Source organism: Crocodylus siamensis, chromosome 4 (genome assembly GCF_052110815.1).
Source record: "Crocodylus siamensis isolate JL-2025a chromosome 4, ASM5211081v1, whole genome shotgun sequence".
In the NCBI taxonomy this organism is placed as follows: Eukaryota; Metazoa; Chordata; order Crocodylia; family Crocodylidae; genus Crocodylus; species Crocodylus siamensis.
In genome coordinates, this window is record NC_143398.1 from 43,496,223 (window position 1) to 43,511,491 (window position 15,269).

At 41.1% G+C, this 15,269-nt stretch overlaps 1 protein-coding gene across 3 annotated transcripts in view; it reads left to right on the forward strand.

Moving 5' to 3' along the window:
* The first annotated feature begins 913 nt into the window (after positions 1-913).
* AASS (aminoadipate-semialdehyde synthase) overlaps positions 914-15,269 on the forward strand; it is a 45,023-nt gene continuing 30,667 nt past the window's right edge. For 2 of the 3 annotated variants that reach the window (XM_090042196.1, XM_090042199.1), the window contains exons 1-13: positions 914-1,044; positions 4,925-5,152; positions 6,247-6,423; positions 7,746-7,830; positions 8,587-8,654; positions 8,737-8,883; positions 10,542-10,620; positions 10,714-10,841; positions 11,016-11,164; positions 12,544-12,666; positions 12,823-12,934; positions 13,377-13,436; positions 13,528-13,595. In XM_090042196.1, the coding sequence (XP_089898322.1) occupies positions 4,940-5,152; positions 6,247-6,423; positions 7,746-7,830; positions 8,587-8,654; positions 8,737-8,883; positions 10,542-10,620; positions 10,714-10,841; positions 11,016-11,164; positions 12,544-12,666; positions 12,823-12,934; positions 13,377-13,436; positions 13,528-13,595 (1,409 nt within the window). In that variant the 5' untranslated portion in view covers positions 914-1,044; positions 4,925-4,939. Of the gene's footprint in view, positions 1,049-4,924; positions 5,153-6,246; positions 6,424-7,745; positions 7,831-8,586; positions 8,655-8,736; positions 8,884-10,541; positions 10,621-10,713; positions 10,842-11,015; positions 11,165-12,543; positions 12,667-12,822; positions 12,935-13,376; positions 13,437-13,527; positions 13,596-15,269 lie in introns of all 3 variants that reach the window. The other variant, XM_090042198.1, reaches the window with a different exon arrangement.

Here is a 15,269-nt window from a genome sequence, read left to right on the forward strand (position 1 = left end):
GATATAGTGCAAGGGTGTCAAGTTCATTTGGTCTCATGAGCTAGATCTAAACTGGGGGCTGAATGACCCACAAGTGGTTGTGTTATTCCACCTGCCTGCCTGCCAGAGGCCACTGTTTCAGCATGGCTCCAGGACCCACAAAGTTCAGGTTGCTGATGATCACCTCCCTTTTCTCTTACTGCTAATTGTAGGTCACCAGGGATGACTGAAAACCTTAATTTTGATGGCAGGGGAGGGGGAGACCAGCGGTGTCAACTCCCTGGGTTCCAGAGCTGCACCGGTTAACCCCGTCACAGCCACAGCACTGAGCACGGTGGGCCAGTCCAGCCTGAGACGTGTGTGTTTGACACCCCTGGGGTAGTGGAGAAGAACTGTGTAACAAGTCTTTTATGGAAGTCTGGTAGCAGGCCTCTCTGTCTTGTGCTGCTGCCACAGCAGCTTGCACACGTGTAGCTAAGCCTGTCGAGATCCATGTCATTTCTACATATTAATAGTAACGGTGCTGGAGAGCAACAGGTCGAGATCCCCTCTGCAATACCCTCCTTGTCTCTCCCTCCTGCCTTACAAGCCAAGTTGGGAAAGTCGCAGTTATTACCTCCCTCATCAATTGGTCTAATAAAAGATACGGGATTTACCCAAAGAACCTCTCTCATTGCATCCTTTGCATTCATGTCTCTGTGCTCTCACCAGCGTCCACCTCGCTGGCTCCGTGCCAGTGCCCGGGTAGAAAGGCGTCTATTCCCCGCTGCCGTCTGCTCTGTCCGAGCAGTGCCCGGGGGCGGCGCGGCTTGCACACGCGGCTGCGTGGGCCGCGGTTTCGATTGCCATAGAGAGAACGTTGGGCACCGGAGGCGAGAGACTCTTGCTGTGACGTCACTGGAGGGGGCGGTTCCGATTGGAGCAGAGGGCAGGCGGTGCCCCGAAGGCGGCGCCCGATTGGCTGCAGCCGGGGGTGGCTTTTCTTCGTCGCTGTGTTCTGTAAATAGCGCTGGGGAGCAGCGCCACCGCCCTTACGTAACCGGCCCCGGCCCCGCGCCCGTGCAGGTAGGTGCGTAGCCGGCCGCCGCCGCCGCCTCATGGGGCCGGGCTGTAGGCCCGCTTGCCCGCAGCCCGGGAACGTGGGAGCCGGGGGGATCGGGCCGCCTGGCCCTGCGGGTGCGCGCCGGGGTGCCGCCGGAGGGTGGCGGGGAAGGTCGCTGTGTTACTCGACGGCTCCCGTCCGGGTCCCGCCTCCCCGCGCCCGTTATTTTTGGCTCGCTTAAATGCACCAAGTTGGCTTCGCGCGAGCCCCGGGTCGGGTCGGGGGGGCCCGCAGCTGCCTGGAGCCTCCCGCCCCTTCTGCCGTGGCGGCGCCGCTTCGCCGCGGGCGCCGGGGCTGTGTCTGCAGCGGGGGAGGGGGAAGGGAAGGGAAGGGGAAGCTTCCACAGCGGCTTCGTCAGTTTCATGGAAAGGGGTTGAGGGCAAACGCGGCAGCGTCCCCTTTAAAGGGCCTCAGGTTACAAATTGGAAAGCACTTGACAGGCTCAAAAGCCAAGACGGGGTCAGAGGAGGTCGGGAGCGTACGCTGACGGCTTGGCATAGAAGCCGGAGGGCGGGTGCTCTGCTGCCCTGGCTTTACCTGCGGCAGGTTAAGGGGCCAGCTCTGTGCTGTGTGTCGGGGCTGACGGCAGCCTTATGCAGCGTGTAGGTGATGGTTGGATAGGATGGTTTGGAGAGGGCTGATCTTGCCTCAGGCAGGGGGCTGGACCTCTGGAGGTCCCTTCCAGCCCTTCTTCTCTATGCTTCTGTGAAGAGCAGTCTGAAAGGGACCTCATGAAGTCATCTAGTCCAGCCCCCTGCTCCAGGCACTAAACCATCCCGACCTAGTGCCTGCCTGGCAGGCTCTTGACAACTTTCACCGATGAAGACTCTGCAGCCTTATGTGCTAGTGGTTCCAATGCTTGGCCACCCTCACGTAGTAAGCTGTCTGAATCACCAGCCTAGACTCCAAGACAGTGCTGGTCTTTGTGTTTTACTCTCTGAAAGACCCTTAGCACTATCCCTGTGTAACCTATGGCCAGTCAAATGTCTTTTTTTTTTTTTTGGTTATATGGGCCTTCTGCAAGAAGGGCTGCATCTTTGCAGGCTAGTGATGTGAAGGATGTTCCTTTCATAGGAGGGTATGTGGAAGAATGTAGAGAAGAATTAGAAGGTCTTTGCCTTTCCAGTTCTGAAGTAGCTTCCTCTGATACTGTAGGATGTTCAATATTTCTTGCTAAGCTTCTAACCTTACAAAGATATGCCCAAAAGCCTAACATTTTAAGCTGGAGAGTAGTTCACTGAGGGCTTGTCTGTGTGGGGAAGTTAGTGCAGTATGTTAGGGTGTAATTTTACAGTGCACTGGTTACTTTACACCAGCTCCCTGTATGGAGTTTTAATGTGCACATGATGTGCAGGGTGCACATGATGTAGACTATTGTAGACTATTCACATAGGCCGTGTCCCCACGAATGGGAACGTGTGGTTTTCAGTATCTTATAGCCCTTTGAGGCACTGCAAAATGCATGTGGCGCATTAATTTGTTTAAATTGCACATTTGGAATGTGGCAGCAAGTTTAGATACTGGGAAATCCTGGTATCTGAAAAAACTGCATCAAAAATAGTGGTGCAGTGCATGTGGCTGCAGTGTCTGTCACCAGAAGCAGGATCCTGGCCAGCCAGAGCCATGTTCCAGCTTCCTGCTGGACTCTGAGTGGTCAGATCACCACTGCTGTTGCCCCGGGAGGCCCCCAGGTCCTCAGGTAAGGCTGCTGGTGCTAGCCCAGGTACAGGCCCTAGCCTCCCCTACTCTACCTGGGGCAATTTACTGTGCGCCGGAGTGTGCATGCGGGGGCATGTCCAGGGATAACTAGCAGTAGCACAAATATGTCTGCTATTTGTCCGCTGTTTGTCCCCAGGGAAACCCATGTTCCTGCTCGTGCGGACATTTCCATAGAAGTTGTATTACATGAAAAAAATATGGGGAGTAATCTAAGGGATGAAAATGCACACAGTGGTTACTTGGCTTTAACTCCATGTATGAAAACTTTGTGTGCGTTGAGTGACATTTTGTGTGACAGCTTACTGCACTTTGGAATAAACTCCCTTCCATTTAGTGTTCACTAACAGTGGCCACACAGGGAGTTAGTGTGGAGTCTCTAATGTGTCATATGTCTGTGCTCTACATTACTGTACAGTACTTCCCGGTCTAGACTAGCATGTAAAGATCACTTTAAGCATCTGTCCAGATGAAGCACAATAGGAATTAGTGCAGAGTAGCACATTCATATCCTGGCTTACAGCATTAACACTCACATGGTGACAAACTCTGAATTAAATGGTTCCTCTCATGTGGTTGGTTAGGTGTGCACATAGCACTTTGCAAAACTGGATCTGGAGGCCCAGATTTTGCAAGGTATTTAGGTGCCTAAAGATGCAGATAAGTAGCTAGGCCTAAATCCATTAAAGATAGAGGTGTCCTAGTGCAATTTTTAGATCCTTCTAACTATTGCTCAGCTATCACTCAGCCATAGAGATTTTTAAATACCTACTGTTGTGCGTACAGAACCACCTAAGGCCTTACTGCCTAGGTGGCTGAACTATGGCATGTGTGCCACAGATGGCGAATGCAGCTTCTGTGTGTGGCACGTGACAGATCAGGGAGGGGGCTGGGAACATAGTGGCAGATAGGGCAGGAAGCAGAAAGCAGAACAGGGCAGGGGAAGGCAATTAGAGTTGGCCTTGTTGAGGGTGCAAGGCTTCATTTGTATCATGCCTGCTAAAGTTTGGTTTCTCTTGCTCTAGACAGTTAATTTATGCCAAGGGATGTTGGGATTTACAAGCTGGGCATTTCCCTATCGATCTTGCCTACAGAGTCTGAGTCTCACGGGCTAAGTGAAAGCCAGGAGGATCTCCTTTTTCACCTATTGACTTTGTAGTTAGAACAGTTACCTGGGATTCAGGACATTCAGATTGAAATCGTTCCATCCATGTGAGAAGTTTTGAACCCAGGCCTGTCACCTTCCAAGAACCTTCCACGACTGCCAGGGTAGTGTGTTGTGGGTGGGACTCTCCCTAACTCCTACTGATGCTGTTCCAATTTGAGTATCAGTCTATCATTGCAGCAGGGACGACTCTTATCCCCTCCTGGTGAGTGCCAGAAAACTGTGTTATGGACCCTGTGTGTGTCCTCCTCTGGCTCAATGAATATTCAAAAGACTGAAAACTCCTCCCCAGTGTACTCTAAAGTGGGGTGATAATACTCAGCATTGCAGCACCTCAGTTTCTGTTATGTGTCTAGCCTTTACTAGGGTTGTCTAAAATATCTTTATATCTAATTTCCATTGATATATGCAAGTTAGGTGGTTTTCTTCAAATATCTTAAAAAGGTCTAACCCAAAGGAATTTGTCACTCTTTATGGAGAGCCTTAATTTCAGTTTATTGCTTTTATGGGCGAGTCCCTTCCATATTACTGTTCTTTGGCCGGCCTTGGATTGTTTTTGGGTTTTGCATCTTTATATTTGCAACTACATCTTATTGGTGTTTTTATACCCGTCACAAACGCAGTAAATAAAATTTAAAAGAGCACAAGGCATCTAAGAACCTGTAGAGACAACAGTACTGTGAAGCCATCTAGCCGAAGTGACACCAAAACCAGTCTTTGTACATATTAACTTACTGTTTCAACTATGATATTAATTTATATGATATATGGGAGCATGAACATTTTTCTTGTACCAGAGTTCTGAGTGTGGATGTTATTAATTAGTGTACATTGTTATGATCGTTATATTGACTAGTGGCTATGTTTTACAGCAGATTTCTAAAACCAGTCTTCTTTACAAACACAAAGCCTTTTAAGCACCCTTCTGAATGCTGTGCTGTATCACTACTTTGTCTTTGCAGTCATCAGGTTTTATCATGCTCCGAGCATTTAGACATACGAATGGTAAGTTTGGGCGCCATCACCTACAGAGCCGGGATCATCATAAATCTGTGCTGGCAATCAGGAGGGAAGATGTTAATGTTTGGGAAAGAAGAGCACCCCTAGCACCAAAGCATGTTAAAGAACTAACACATTTGGGATACAAAGTCTTAGTACAGCCATCAAATCGGCGAGCCATCCATGAAAAGGTAAGTGCTGTTATGCTTTTCATATAGATTTAAAAACGGAAATGATGCAATTTCATAGACAGATTAGATGATTTAAAGGTTGTAAGTAATAAAGGAGGTATGTTGTGAGCATTGTTTATTACTGTAAGGAATAATCTTTCATACTGACTAAAGAACTGGGCCTCATTGGTTAGACATATAATGCAATACCAGTTAGCTTTATTTTTAACATTTTTTTAGTTAGTTTGTTTTGATCCTTTCCATTGATACTGAAGAAATTCCCTATGGTTTTTTGTGCAGAGACTTTGGGACTTTGCGTAATTAACAGTGTCATATTTGACTGCTAGTTTTGTTTTTGTGTGTGCCTTTTCCCCCAGAACTGAATTCATGTGTCATTTTCTTAATGACTTTTTTAACTGTCAAGACATACTCTTAAAGGGCACATGTATTTCTCTCCACTGAGCACATTAGCTTAGCTGAATTAGCCTGAGATGATTACAGAACACCATACTATTGTAGGCAACCATCTTTGAAGCCTTGTTAACTGTCTGTGTTGCAGCTTTTTTAGCCTGAATCTTAATAGGGCTTTTCAACTGTATTATGCTAAATCATTGCAAAATATACCTGATATTGTTACTAATCCCAATTAATAACAAATCCTGATGTAACTGTAATAGGTAACTATTAAGGAGTATGTGTACATATCACTCTTCTTAATAGGGAGCAATGCTGGTTTCCACCAAAGAGACCCCCATTAAGGACATACCTTTTGTCATTTTAAAGGTTTGAATTGGAAAATATTTTTGAACTAATGGAGATCCAGGTATAGCTAAGATAAAAATATTTTATCCAGTTACAGTTTATTTAATCAGAGTTTCAGGGATGCGAATTAGTATTTTACTGAACTTAAGTAGTCTCAGAAGCAGTTCTGAAGGGAAATACTTTTAAGATTTGAGAAAAAAGTATGAATATGCAAGGTCTTCAAATCATAAAAGCAGTTTGTACATGTATCGTAGTACTTTGACTCAGTTTTGTGTTATTTTGTTTGCTAAGTTTTGTGTTTTTTAAGACTTCCTTTGTTTTTCCTGCATTACAATCTAATATTCTGTTTACAGGATTACATCAAAGCAGGTGGCATTATTCAGGAAGATATTTCTAAGGCTTCTCTAATTGTGGGAGTGAAGAGACCTCCAGAGGATAAATTAATCCCTAAAAAAAACTATGCATTCTTCTCGCACACTATTAAAGCCCAGGAGGCAAATATGTCTCTCCTGGATGAGATTCTGAGACGGGTAAATACTGTAGTTACAAAGATCAGTGACTTATCACTAGGTGAAACCAGGTTAAATATAAAAGTTCAGTTAAAGGTAACCTAAGAATTCATAGATCTCTGAGCTTGCTTTTCATAATATAATAACAAAGGGTGCTGACAGAGGTGAATAAAACAACAATGGTGCTTTACTGGAAGAGGAAGCATGTTAGTTTGACCTGGCTCCCCAGCATCTGTATAGAGTGGACACATTAAGCAGGGCTTTTTGGTGCTTTTATCTAAAGCTAATTCAAAGCTGATTCAAAAGGCGCTAGAAAGCCCTGCTGAAGTGGCTGATTCATACAGACAATGGGCTAGCCAGGGCAAACTAATGCGATGCCTCTTTCGGGCATGCATTGCTCTTGGCACAGGGCCGCAATGGGCTGAATGTAAAGTGCTGGGTTTTTTTTACTTCTGTAAGCAGCCAAAAGTCTTTGCTGTCTTCAGTCAGTATTTTATAGGATGTATTTAATTTTGAACATATTTGTAGATGGGTTATATATGGAAAGAAGACTATTTGAGTGGGCAGTATATAGCCAAACAGAATCTATAGATTACCTGTTTATCTGTGACATTACCTCGCATACATCAATGAGATGGAACGAGTCCTCAAATTCTTATCATATGCTGTATATTCTGGACTTCCATTTTGGTATTTATGATGTAACTTTAAGCACTTGTCCTTGGCTGCAGTTTTTATTACTGGTTTCTGTTGGGAACTGAATTGGTTCCTCTTTGCTTGTATCTTAATACACTACTTTGTTTGAAGCCATGCTATTTTTGGGTATGCAGTAAAAAAAACAAACAAACCCCCCCCCTACTCAAATGTAAAGTATGCTTCCCTGAGGCAGAAAATGACATCCTCCCAGTTAAAGAATAAGAATCTGAACCAAATAGAATTGTATTAGCATAGCTGACACCGGTATCAGGCCCACTTGGCTTGATGTTCATTTCTTACATGGCTAAATGTTCCAATTAATCAATAGGGAATTCTCCCTGATTAAGGACAGCAGGGTTTCTCCAGTTCTATTATTTTCATGTTCACAATGCTGACGTTTTGTTTCCTTAGTAAAACATACTGACTGCCTTTAAAACCAAAAGCAATCCATTTTTCTTTTTTAAAGCAAACAGTCACTTTATGTAGTTGTAAATGTTCTACCCCTGCCAACTGTATGCGCCTTGCACTAAGTACAGTGGAAGGGGCACATACAAACTATTCCATGAGAAACAGTACCCAATTCATTTTTCCTATTAAAAATAAGATTTTCAGTAAATATGTAACAACAACTTATTGCCTGTTTTCAGGAAATTCGACTGATTGATTATGAAAAAATGGTTGATCATAGAGGGGTGCGAGTTGTAGCCTTTGGAAAATGGGCTGGTGTGGCAGGTAAGCATTAAGTATAACGGAGCTAATAATACCTTTTCTTCACCTCTTTTATTTACATTAATTTCATAAGAATTAAAAACCTTTTTGGTATTTAATAGTTACTCAGCTGCCTCACTGTCTTTTCTTTAAATTATTTTCTTGCGACTGTTTGTCTTTTTGGCAAGCAGTCTACTTTAGTTTTTCCAAATCTCTTGCTTTTCTTTACTTTCCTTTAAAAGTCCCAACAATCTGTTCAGATCCTCGAAATAAGAATCATCCTCACCTGAGGAAGAATCAGTATCCATAGGCCAACAGAAACAAATTTCTGTTAGTGTCCTAAATTTCTGTTGGCCTAAGCACAGTGTGGACTTAGAGTACACAAACTGATCAGAGTTTGTTTTTTAAAGTTTTACAAAGTTTATTTTTTAAATCAAATGTTTACATTGTCCTTCAAAAAGCTCCCTATTCTAATGTTTTTCTGTAGAACAGATTGACATAGGCCTGTCTCTTTTTTAATTCCCATGTGTTCTTTACCCTCTTCCCTCAAAAAATGTTGGCATGTATGAGGGATATAAAAAGCAGTATGCTAAGTCTTCAAGTGGTCCTGGAATTACAGATTTATCTTCTGCAACTCTATACCAACTTATTTTACAGTTAAAATAATAGTATTAAAAATGGAAAAAGCTGTTTTGAGTTCAGGAAGATTTTTTGGATTAGTCAGGCTCTAGAGTACCTGATTATGTATGTTCATGATATTAATGTGTAATTCTTAAACAGGAATGATCAATATTTTACATGGAATGGGATTACGATTTCTTGCCTTGGGACATCACACTCCTTTCATGGTAAGACTTTTACATGTCATTTGGGCATTTATAGTGAAACAAGGCCACATTCCTCAGCAAGCCCTTCTGCATCTGGTTTCAGCACATTGGGATGGCCCATAACTACAGGAACAGCAACCAGGCTGTGCAGGCAGTGCGGGATGCTGGCTATGAGATTTCTCTGGGTTTGATGCCAAAGTCTCTTGGACCCTTGACGTTTGTGTTTACAGGAACTGGGAACGTCTCTAAGGTAAGAAGCCCTTGCCCCCATGACTTCCCTCAACTATAATATCGTAAGATGGTCGTTTTTTCCCCCCAAAGTGCTACTTGGTATTTTATGCACTTGAGGTTATTGTTGCATGTTTTAAAGATAAATTCAATCTGTGCATTGTTTTTTGATTTTTGGGTTTCCTTTTGTCGTAATGTAATATGGATTCGTAAACATCCTAGACTGCTGCCTCTGGAGGAGCTCTGTGGCTGATCACTAGCAGTGGTTTATAAAGACTTGGATGCACATTCAAGGGAAGCTTGCCCTGGAATGGATTAGAACAGCAGTGCTGGATATTTTCCATTTGCTCTATTTCACAGCCTATTTTTTTTCCCAAAGAAGGCTAGATTTTTACTGTGCTATTTAATAGATGGATACTAGTCCTTTACTAATGAAAGGATGATTAGTCTGGTGGGTTGTTGAGTTATAAGTAGCGCTGCACTTGGGAAATGGGGTCATCACTGAATCCACAGAAGCTGTTTGCCCTGTGGGGCAACCTTAGTGAGGGTTTGTCAGGAGTAGCTAATGGATATGCACTGAAGAGGAGTAGCTGGTCAGAGTGAAGCATGAAATTCCTTACTAGAGCCAGCCAAGTTCTTGTGACATCATTGTCATGCAGCCATGAAACAAAAAGGAAGGGCCAGGGGGACTATCAGATTTCATACCAGCTTTGGGGACAAGGGAGTCCTCAGAACAGCTGCAGCCTTATGGGAAGAGATAGAAACCTGCAGGAGAAGTGTCTATTAATGATTTTGGTGATAAATATTAGATTGAATTCACTGCGAGGTCACATTTGCTAGGAAAAGATCTTGGAAACTTTGGTTATAATAAAAGGAGAAATAGTTCTTGCTATTCTTTTTTTCTCACTTCAGTCTCTAATATTGCCTCTCCAACAGGATGTCAAGTCAGGAACCTTTGATCCTGCTTCTTTCCCTGTGTTTTTGTCCCATGTGCATAAAGGCTAATGTGAATTTATAGAAAAATGTAGCCCCGTTTCATACCTCAGCAATACTATTCAGTAGCTTTCCTGATAGTTATCACAAAACACATGGGGAAGGAAGCATTGTTCCATGCAAGTACCAGTTTTGCCTCTGTGTTAAAGCTGTCAACAGGATTGATTCTGCAAATTGCTGGGCACCCTCCACTCCCAGCAGAGCGATTGGGAGTGGAATCAACTCACCATGTTGCAGAATGAACTTAGTACCTGTAGGTTCAGTTCATAAGTGACATATTGGAGTTAGACTGCAAACATTTTTCTCACAAACATGAAGGTTAAATTGCATTTAAAAAAAGAATTGTGATCAAAATTCTGCAGCAAGGGGAAGATGCTGCATCAAATTCCATGACTGTAGTATATGCCAAACCAGGTGACTGTTTCCAGTTCACAAGCTAAACTGACCACTAGATGATGTTCCCCAGTGGATCAGATTTTATGTAGCCTTGTTTCTTTGGTGGGTACTTGTTATATCCACTGACATCTAGTTCTGTGAAGGATTCTGTGAAAATCAGTGCAACATGTTTAAAGTAAACCTTTATGCTTATTTCAGGATAAATTAAAATGTTCTTTATGTGATTATTTTCAATATTCTAAAGTTATGCTGATGCCTGTGCAATTGATATATATAGTTTTTTATCTGCAGGGTGCCCAAGAAATGTTCAATGCACTCCCTTGTGAGTTTGTGGAACCACATGAGCTGAAGGAAGTTTCTAAATCTGGAGGTAACCTTAAGCCAGTAATGCAATATCCTTCAGAATCTTTTTGGCCAATAGTTTTGCTTTTTAAAGAACTTGAGTTCCTTTTCTTTACCGTAGACCTTAGGAAAGTATATGGGACAGTGCTAAGTCGTCACCATCATCTTGTAAGGAAGAGTGATGGAGTGTATGACCCAGCAGAATATGAGAAACACCCAGAACTCTACACTTCTCGTTTTAACACTGATGTAAGTGTTGTTTCTGTTCTTTCAGTATAAGGGTTTCCAAACTCTGCCAATAACTACCATTTTTCCACATTCCATTTAGTTGGGAATTCATTAGTATGCTGGATCAAATTAAATACTTTTGCCTATCAATAATAGCTGAATGAAGTCCTTGGGACTTTCTGACTGTCTTTGCAGATTGCACCCTACACTACCTGTTTAATTAATGGAATATACTGGGAACAAGATACTCCTCGCTTGTTAAGCCGACAGGATGCACAAAGGCTGCTAGCTCCAAATAAATCTCCTTCTCTTGCAACTGAGGGTTGCCCCGAATTACCACACAAGTAAGTCTTCTTTGTTCAGTGACAATAATTCTCCTGGATTCTAATTAAACAGCTCCTTTCTTATGTATTGTAAAACACAAACTAGATCTTACTTTTCTTTTTATGTCTGTTTCCCTGTTAATTTGTTTTGTTGCATATATAATTAATTTTTACCCAAGACAAATAGCTATGAGAATTTTAATTTTTCTTTTGGTAATAAGTTTACATTTTGATCCCCAGTAAAGGTTTCCCCAGTTCATAATAGAATGCATTAAAATACATTCTCTGTACTGCATGTAGACAAACACACTGTGCACCACCATAGCTAGAAAAATTTCTAAAGCTGTTTCTTTAGTAAAGTTTGTCTCTTCTGGCATTCATCTAATTCAGATTCAATAACAAGTCTCTGACAGTAAATGGTATTTTTTGTGCTTTGGAATAACTCTTCATATAGAAATGTGGAGTGTGAATTTAAGGCTAGATCCAAAAAAGACTTGGGCATGAAGAGGAGGAGTCCATCTTTTGTATAAATAACCTTACATGTGTAGTTAGAGCCCTTAACCAGAAGTGAAAGATCAGTTTTATACTTTTTTTTAGCCTGAATGGGTTCACACTCGTGTCTCCCACCTAATCATCAGGCTGTAGGCTAAGCTGGGCTGAGGTACTCCATTTGTACTCCATCTCCGCAACCCCTCTCTTTTCAAGCATATTTCAAAGCTTTTGGGACTAGAGGGTAAACAGGAGAGAGACTGAGTGTTTCTTGGCAGATAGGATGTTTCCCTAAAACAGTGATTTTCAACCAGGGTGTTGCAAGATCCTTTTAAAGGTGCCACACAAAATTAGCCCTTTCAGATGTGCAAACACCTATATGTAATTCACAAGATAACCCCAGAGATTTCAAATAGAAAATCATTCCAACATGTTGTGGTCTTTCTGAGTGGCACTAAGATTAGGGGTGTCTGTGCTGCTGATCTAGCAGCTGTAATCATGTTCATTAGAAAAAAAATCAATTTAATGCTTTTAATGCTTAAAATCCATTTAATGTTTTAAAAAAAAATTATAATAGCATTTAATGCTTTAAATTATATATATTTTTTTTAAAGTGAGAGGTGAAACAAAGGATGCCTAAACATGTCAAGACAAATATTACTGTATCCCTTCCTTCTATTGGTTTATAGATGTAACCTTTCATGAAGCACACTTTTGTCAGTAGTAATTGAAGGCACTATAGAGAGATGTGACTTGGTTCTCTGTCTGGAGCTAAATCTCTGAGGGATCTTCCTAGTTCTCTTTTTTTCCTTTTTGGTCCTTGATCTATTTTATCTTTATATTTCGTAGTGGTTCTTTATTTGGAGGTGTGGCTAATGTTCTTGTTCATTGTTTTATTCTCTTTATTTCAGACTTTTGGCAATATGTGACATTTCAGCAGACACAGGAGGATCTATAGAATTTATGACGGAGTGTACAACAATCAACAATCCATTTTGTATATATGATGCTGACCAGCATATTATTCACGACAGGTGAGAGTGCCTTTACTTTGCACTGTTTTTCTTTGCGTTCTATACCCCCTGCATATTAAACTTATTATTTAAAGACTCAAGGAAAACTGCTAAAGATGTAATATTCTTTAAGGACAAGGAAAATATGGTGTTGCATTTCTATGATGTTTCTTCTAGTGTTGAAGGTTCTGGAATTCTGATGTGTTCCATTGACAACCTCCCAGCACAGCTTCCCATAGAATCAACAGAATATTTTGGAGACATGCTTTTCCCTTATATTGAAGAGATGGTAAGGTTTTATGAGCTTGGTAAGAAATTTGGTCTTATACTTTGTTCATATTTTGTGGTTATTCTGCTCTGCTATATGTTGGTTTAAAAAAATCTGCTGTAGAACATAGCTTATGTGTGAAAATTGGATGCTCCCTAGAGTACTAGGCAAAATGTTTCAAAAGATCTGGTATTCCATTTTCATAAGTGGCTTAGGAGCCTAAATTTCAATGAAAGTCAGTTTAAAACGAGGTAAAAGCCAGGTGTGTTTCAGGTTTCCAAAGTATTACTACATCATACTATTGTTCTCCTATTGTTTGTGTTTTATTTTAACCCAAAAAGGTTAACAGTTTCTTTCTTTGTAATGAAGCATATTTTTCCAAAGAGGATTTATTTTTTTTAAATATCTGTAAAAGCATGAACGAAATAAAGTGCTCTGACTGAAACAGTTTTTTCCTCTACAGCTATTATCTGAAGGCTCTGAGCCTCTTGAAAGCCAGAACTATTCACCTGTTGTTCGAGATGTAAGTTCTACAAGCTAATTTCCTTCCTTTTTTGACCTGGGTATTGAAAGTCCAGATGCAAAAAAAGTAATTTGTTTCATATACTTTATAGGCAGTGATTGCATCCAACGGTTCATTGACTCCTAAGTATAAATATATCCAGAAACTGAGGGAGAGCAGGTAATATATAGATTTTGATTTGCATTATGATTTTGATTCTGTGTATCCGGTTTTAAATAAGCATGTCTGCCTCTGATCGTTGTTGCATTTATTTATTTAATTTAAGCTTTGGTGGAATCGCTTTACGTAGTTACATTTTGTTTTGGGTTTATAATCCTCCCTATAGTGCTTAACTTCATTAGCAGCACATATTACTAATTGCTCCTGAACATGAGCAAACAATGCCTGCTATGTTGATTTCTTGAAGACCCAACATAAGTGAATGCTAATATTATTCTTTGTTGCTTGTATCCTCAAAATGTATGCATACTGCACTGGCCTATTCAGGGATTTCTGGGATAGGAGTAGTTCCAATGTTTTTTAAAGCCTTCTACTTATTAGTATAGGAAGCTGTTAATCCTTCCCACTTACATGCATTTTTGTTCAGTGTTTGGGTATATTCAGGATTCTGCATAAAGGCCTCTGACTTCTCATTTCACTTTACTAGGACAGTAGCTATTGTACATGATTCTTTCCTTACTTCCTCTGTATTTTTATCTTGCAGTGGTGATGAAGCAGATTTGGTTAGCTTAACTCCCTTAAAGCTCACCACCTCACTACTTAAAGTATGAAAATCCTGGATTTTTCAGTAACTCGCATTGTATTTTTGTTCTTATTACAGAACCTCACTGTTTTGGCAATGATGGCTAACTCTATCTTCATGGGGTTTTGGTTAGGAATTGCTGGAACACTCATATCTGTAACAGTAGAAATTGGATACACAGCAGAATCAGTATGGGCTTAAACATTACATGCATTAATAGACATTTAGACAATATAATGTGTCACTTCCCCATGCACCTACAGTTTTGGCTGTAGGAAATTTAAAAATACAATAATGTAATTAATGAGGAAATCCTATGAGGACTTCAGGAAAAGTCCATCACATATAGCTTAATCATTTACAGGCCCTTTTCCATAGGGATGGAGCAAGCCATTTGCTTCCCAAAGATCACAGCTTACAGCTACATTTTATGGTATATGCTATTTTGGTGGAAAATCTCCTGGGGCTGTCTTCGCTAACATACCTTCTTATTCCTTGCACAGCATTGTGGTCTGTCTTTTGGCTCCCCTCTTAACCTCTTGCATGGTCTTGTATGAGCTGCCTAAGAAGCTGGAGACTGTCTTCCAAAGGGGTTTAAGTGTGGGTAGATTTTTGATCTTTCTGCAGAACTGTGTGTTGCATGTGTAGTGTGTCATTTTTTTTAAATGTAACTCACTTGACTAAACAATGAACAGGACCCACTAAACCCAAACACTTTTTTGATATTTTTTCCCTTTGGATTTATTTGGAAATAATGCAATTATAATAACAAATTGGCTCTTTAAAATGCAATAGTTTACTCATGGGGTTTCAGATTTGGGATGTGAGGAGGGAGTTATCTGACTTGTATTACTGCTCTAACATAATAGAACATAATACTTAGTCTGATAGCTAAGGGCTCTATTTAGACTAAATGCTAAGTGTTACTTTCTGAACGCTAATAAACTCTGTCCAAAGAACAGCCAGGTTATATGAGTTAATATGGGTGATGGGCCCCAAGAGAGAGGAACGTACATTTAAGTTGTTTTTTCCAATTTCTTTTTACCTTTTTGCTTAATTGATACTGACTATGTGCTGCTTTTGCAGAGTGC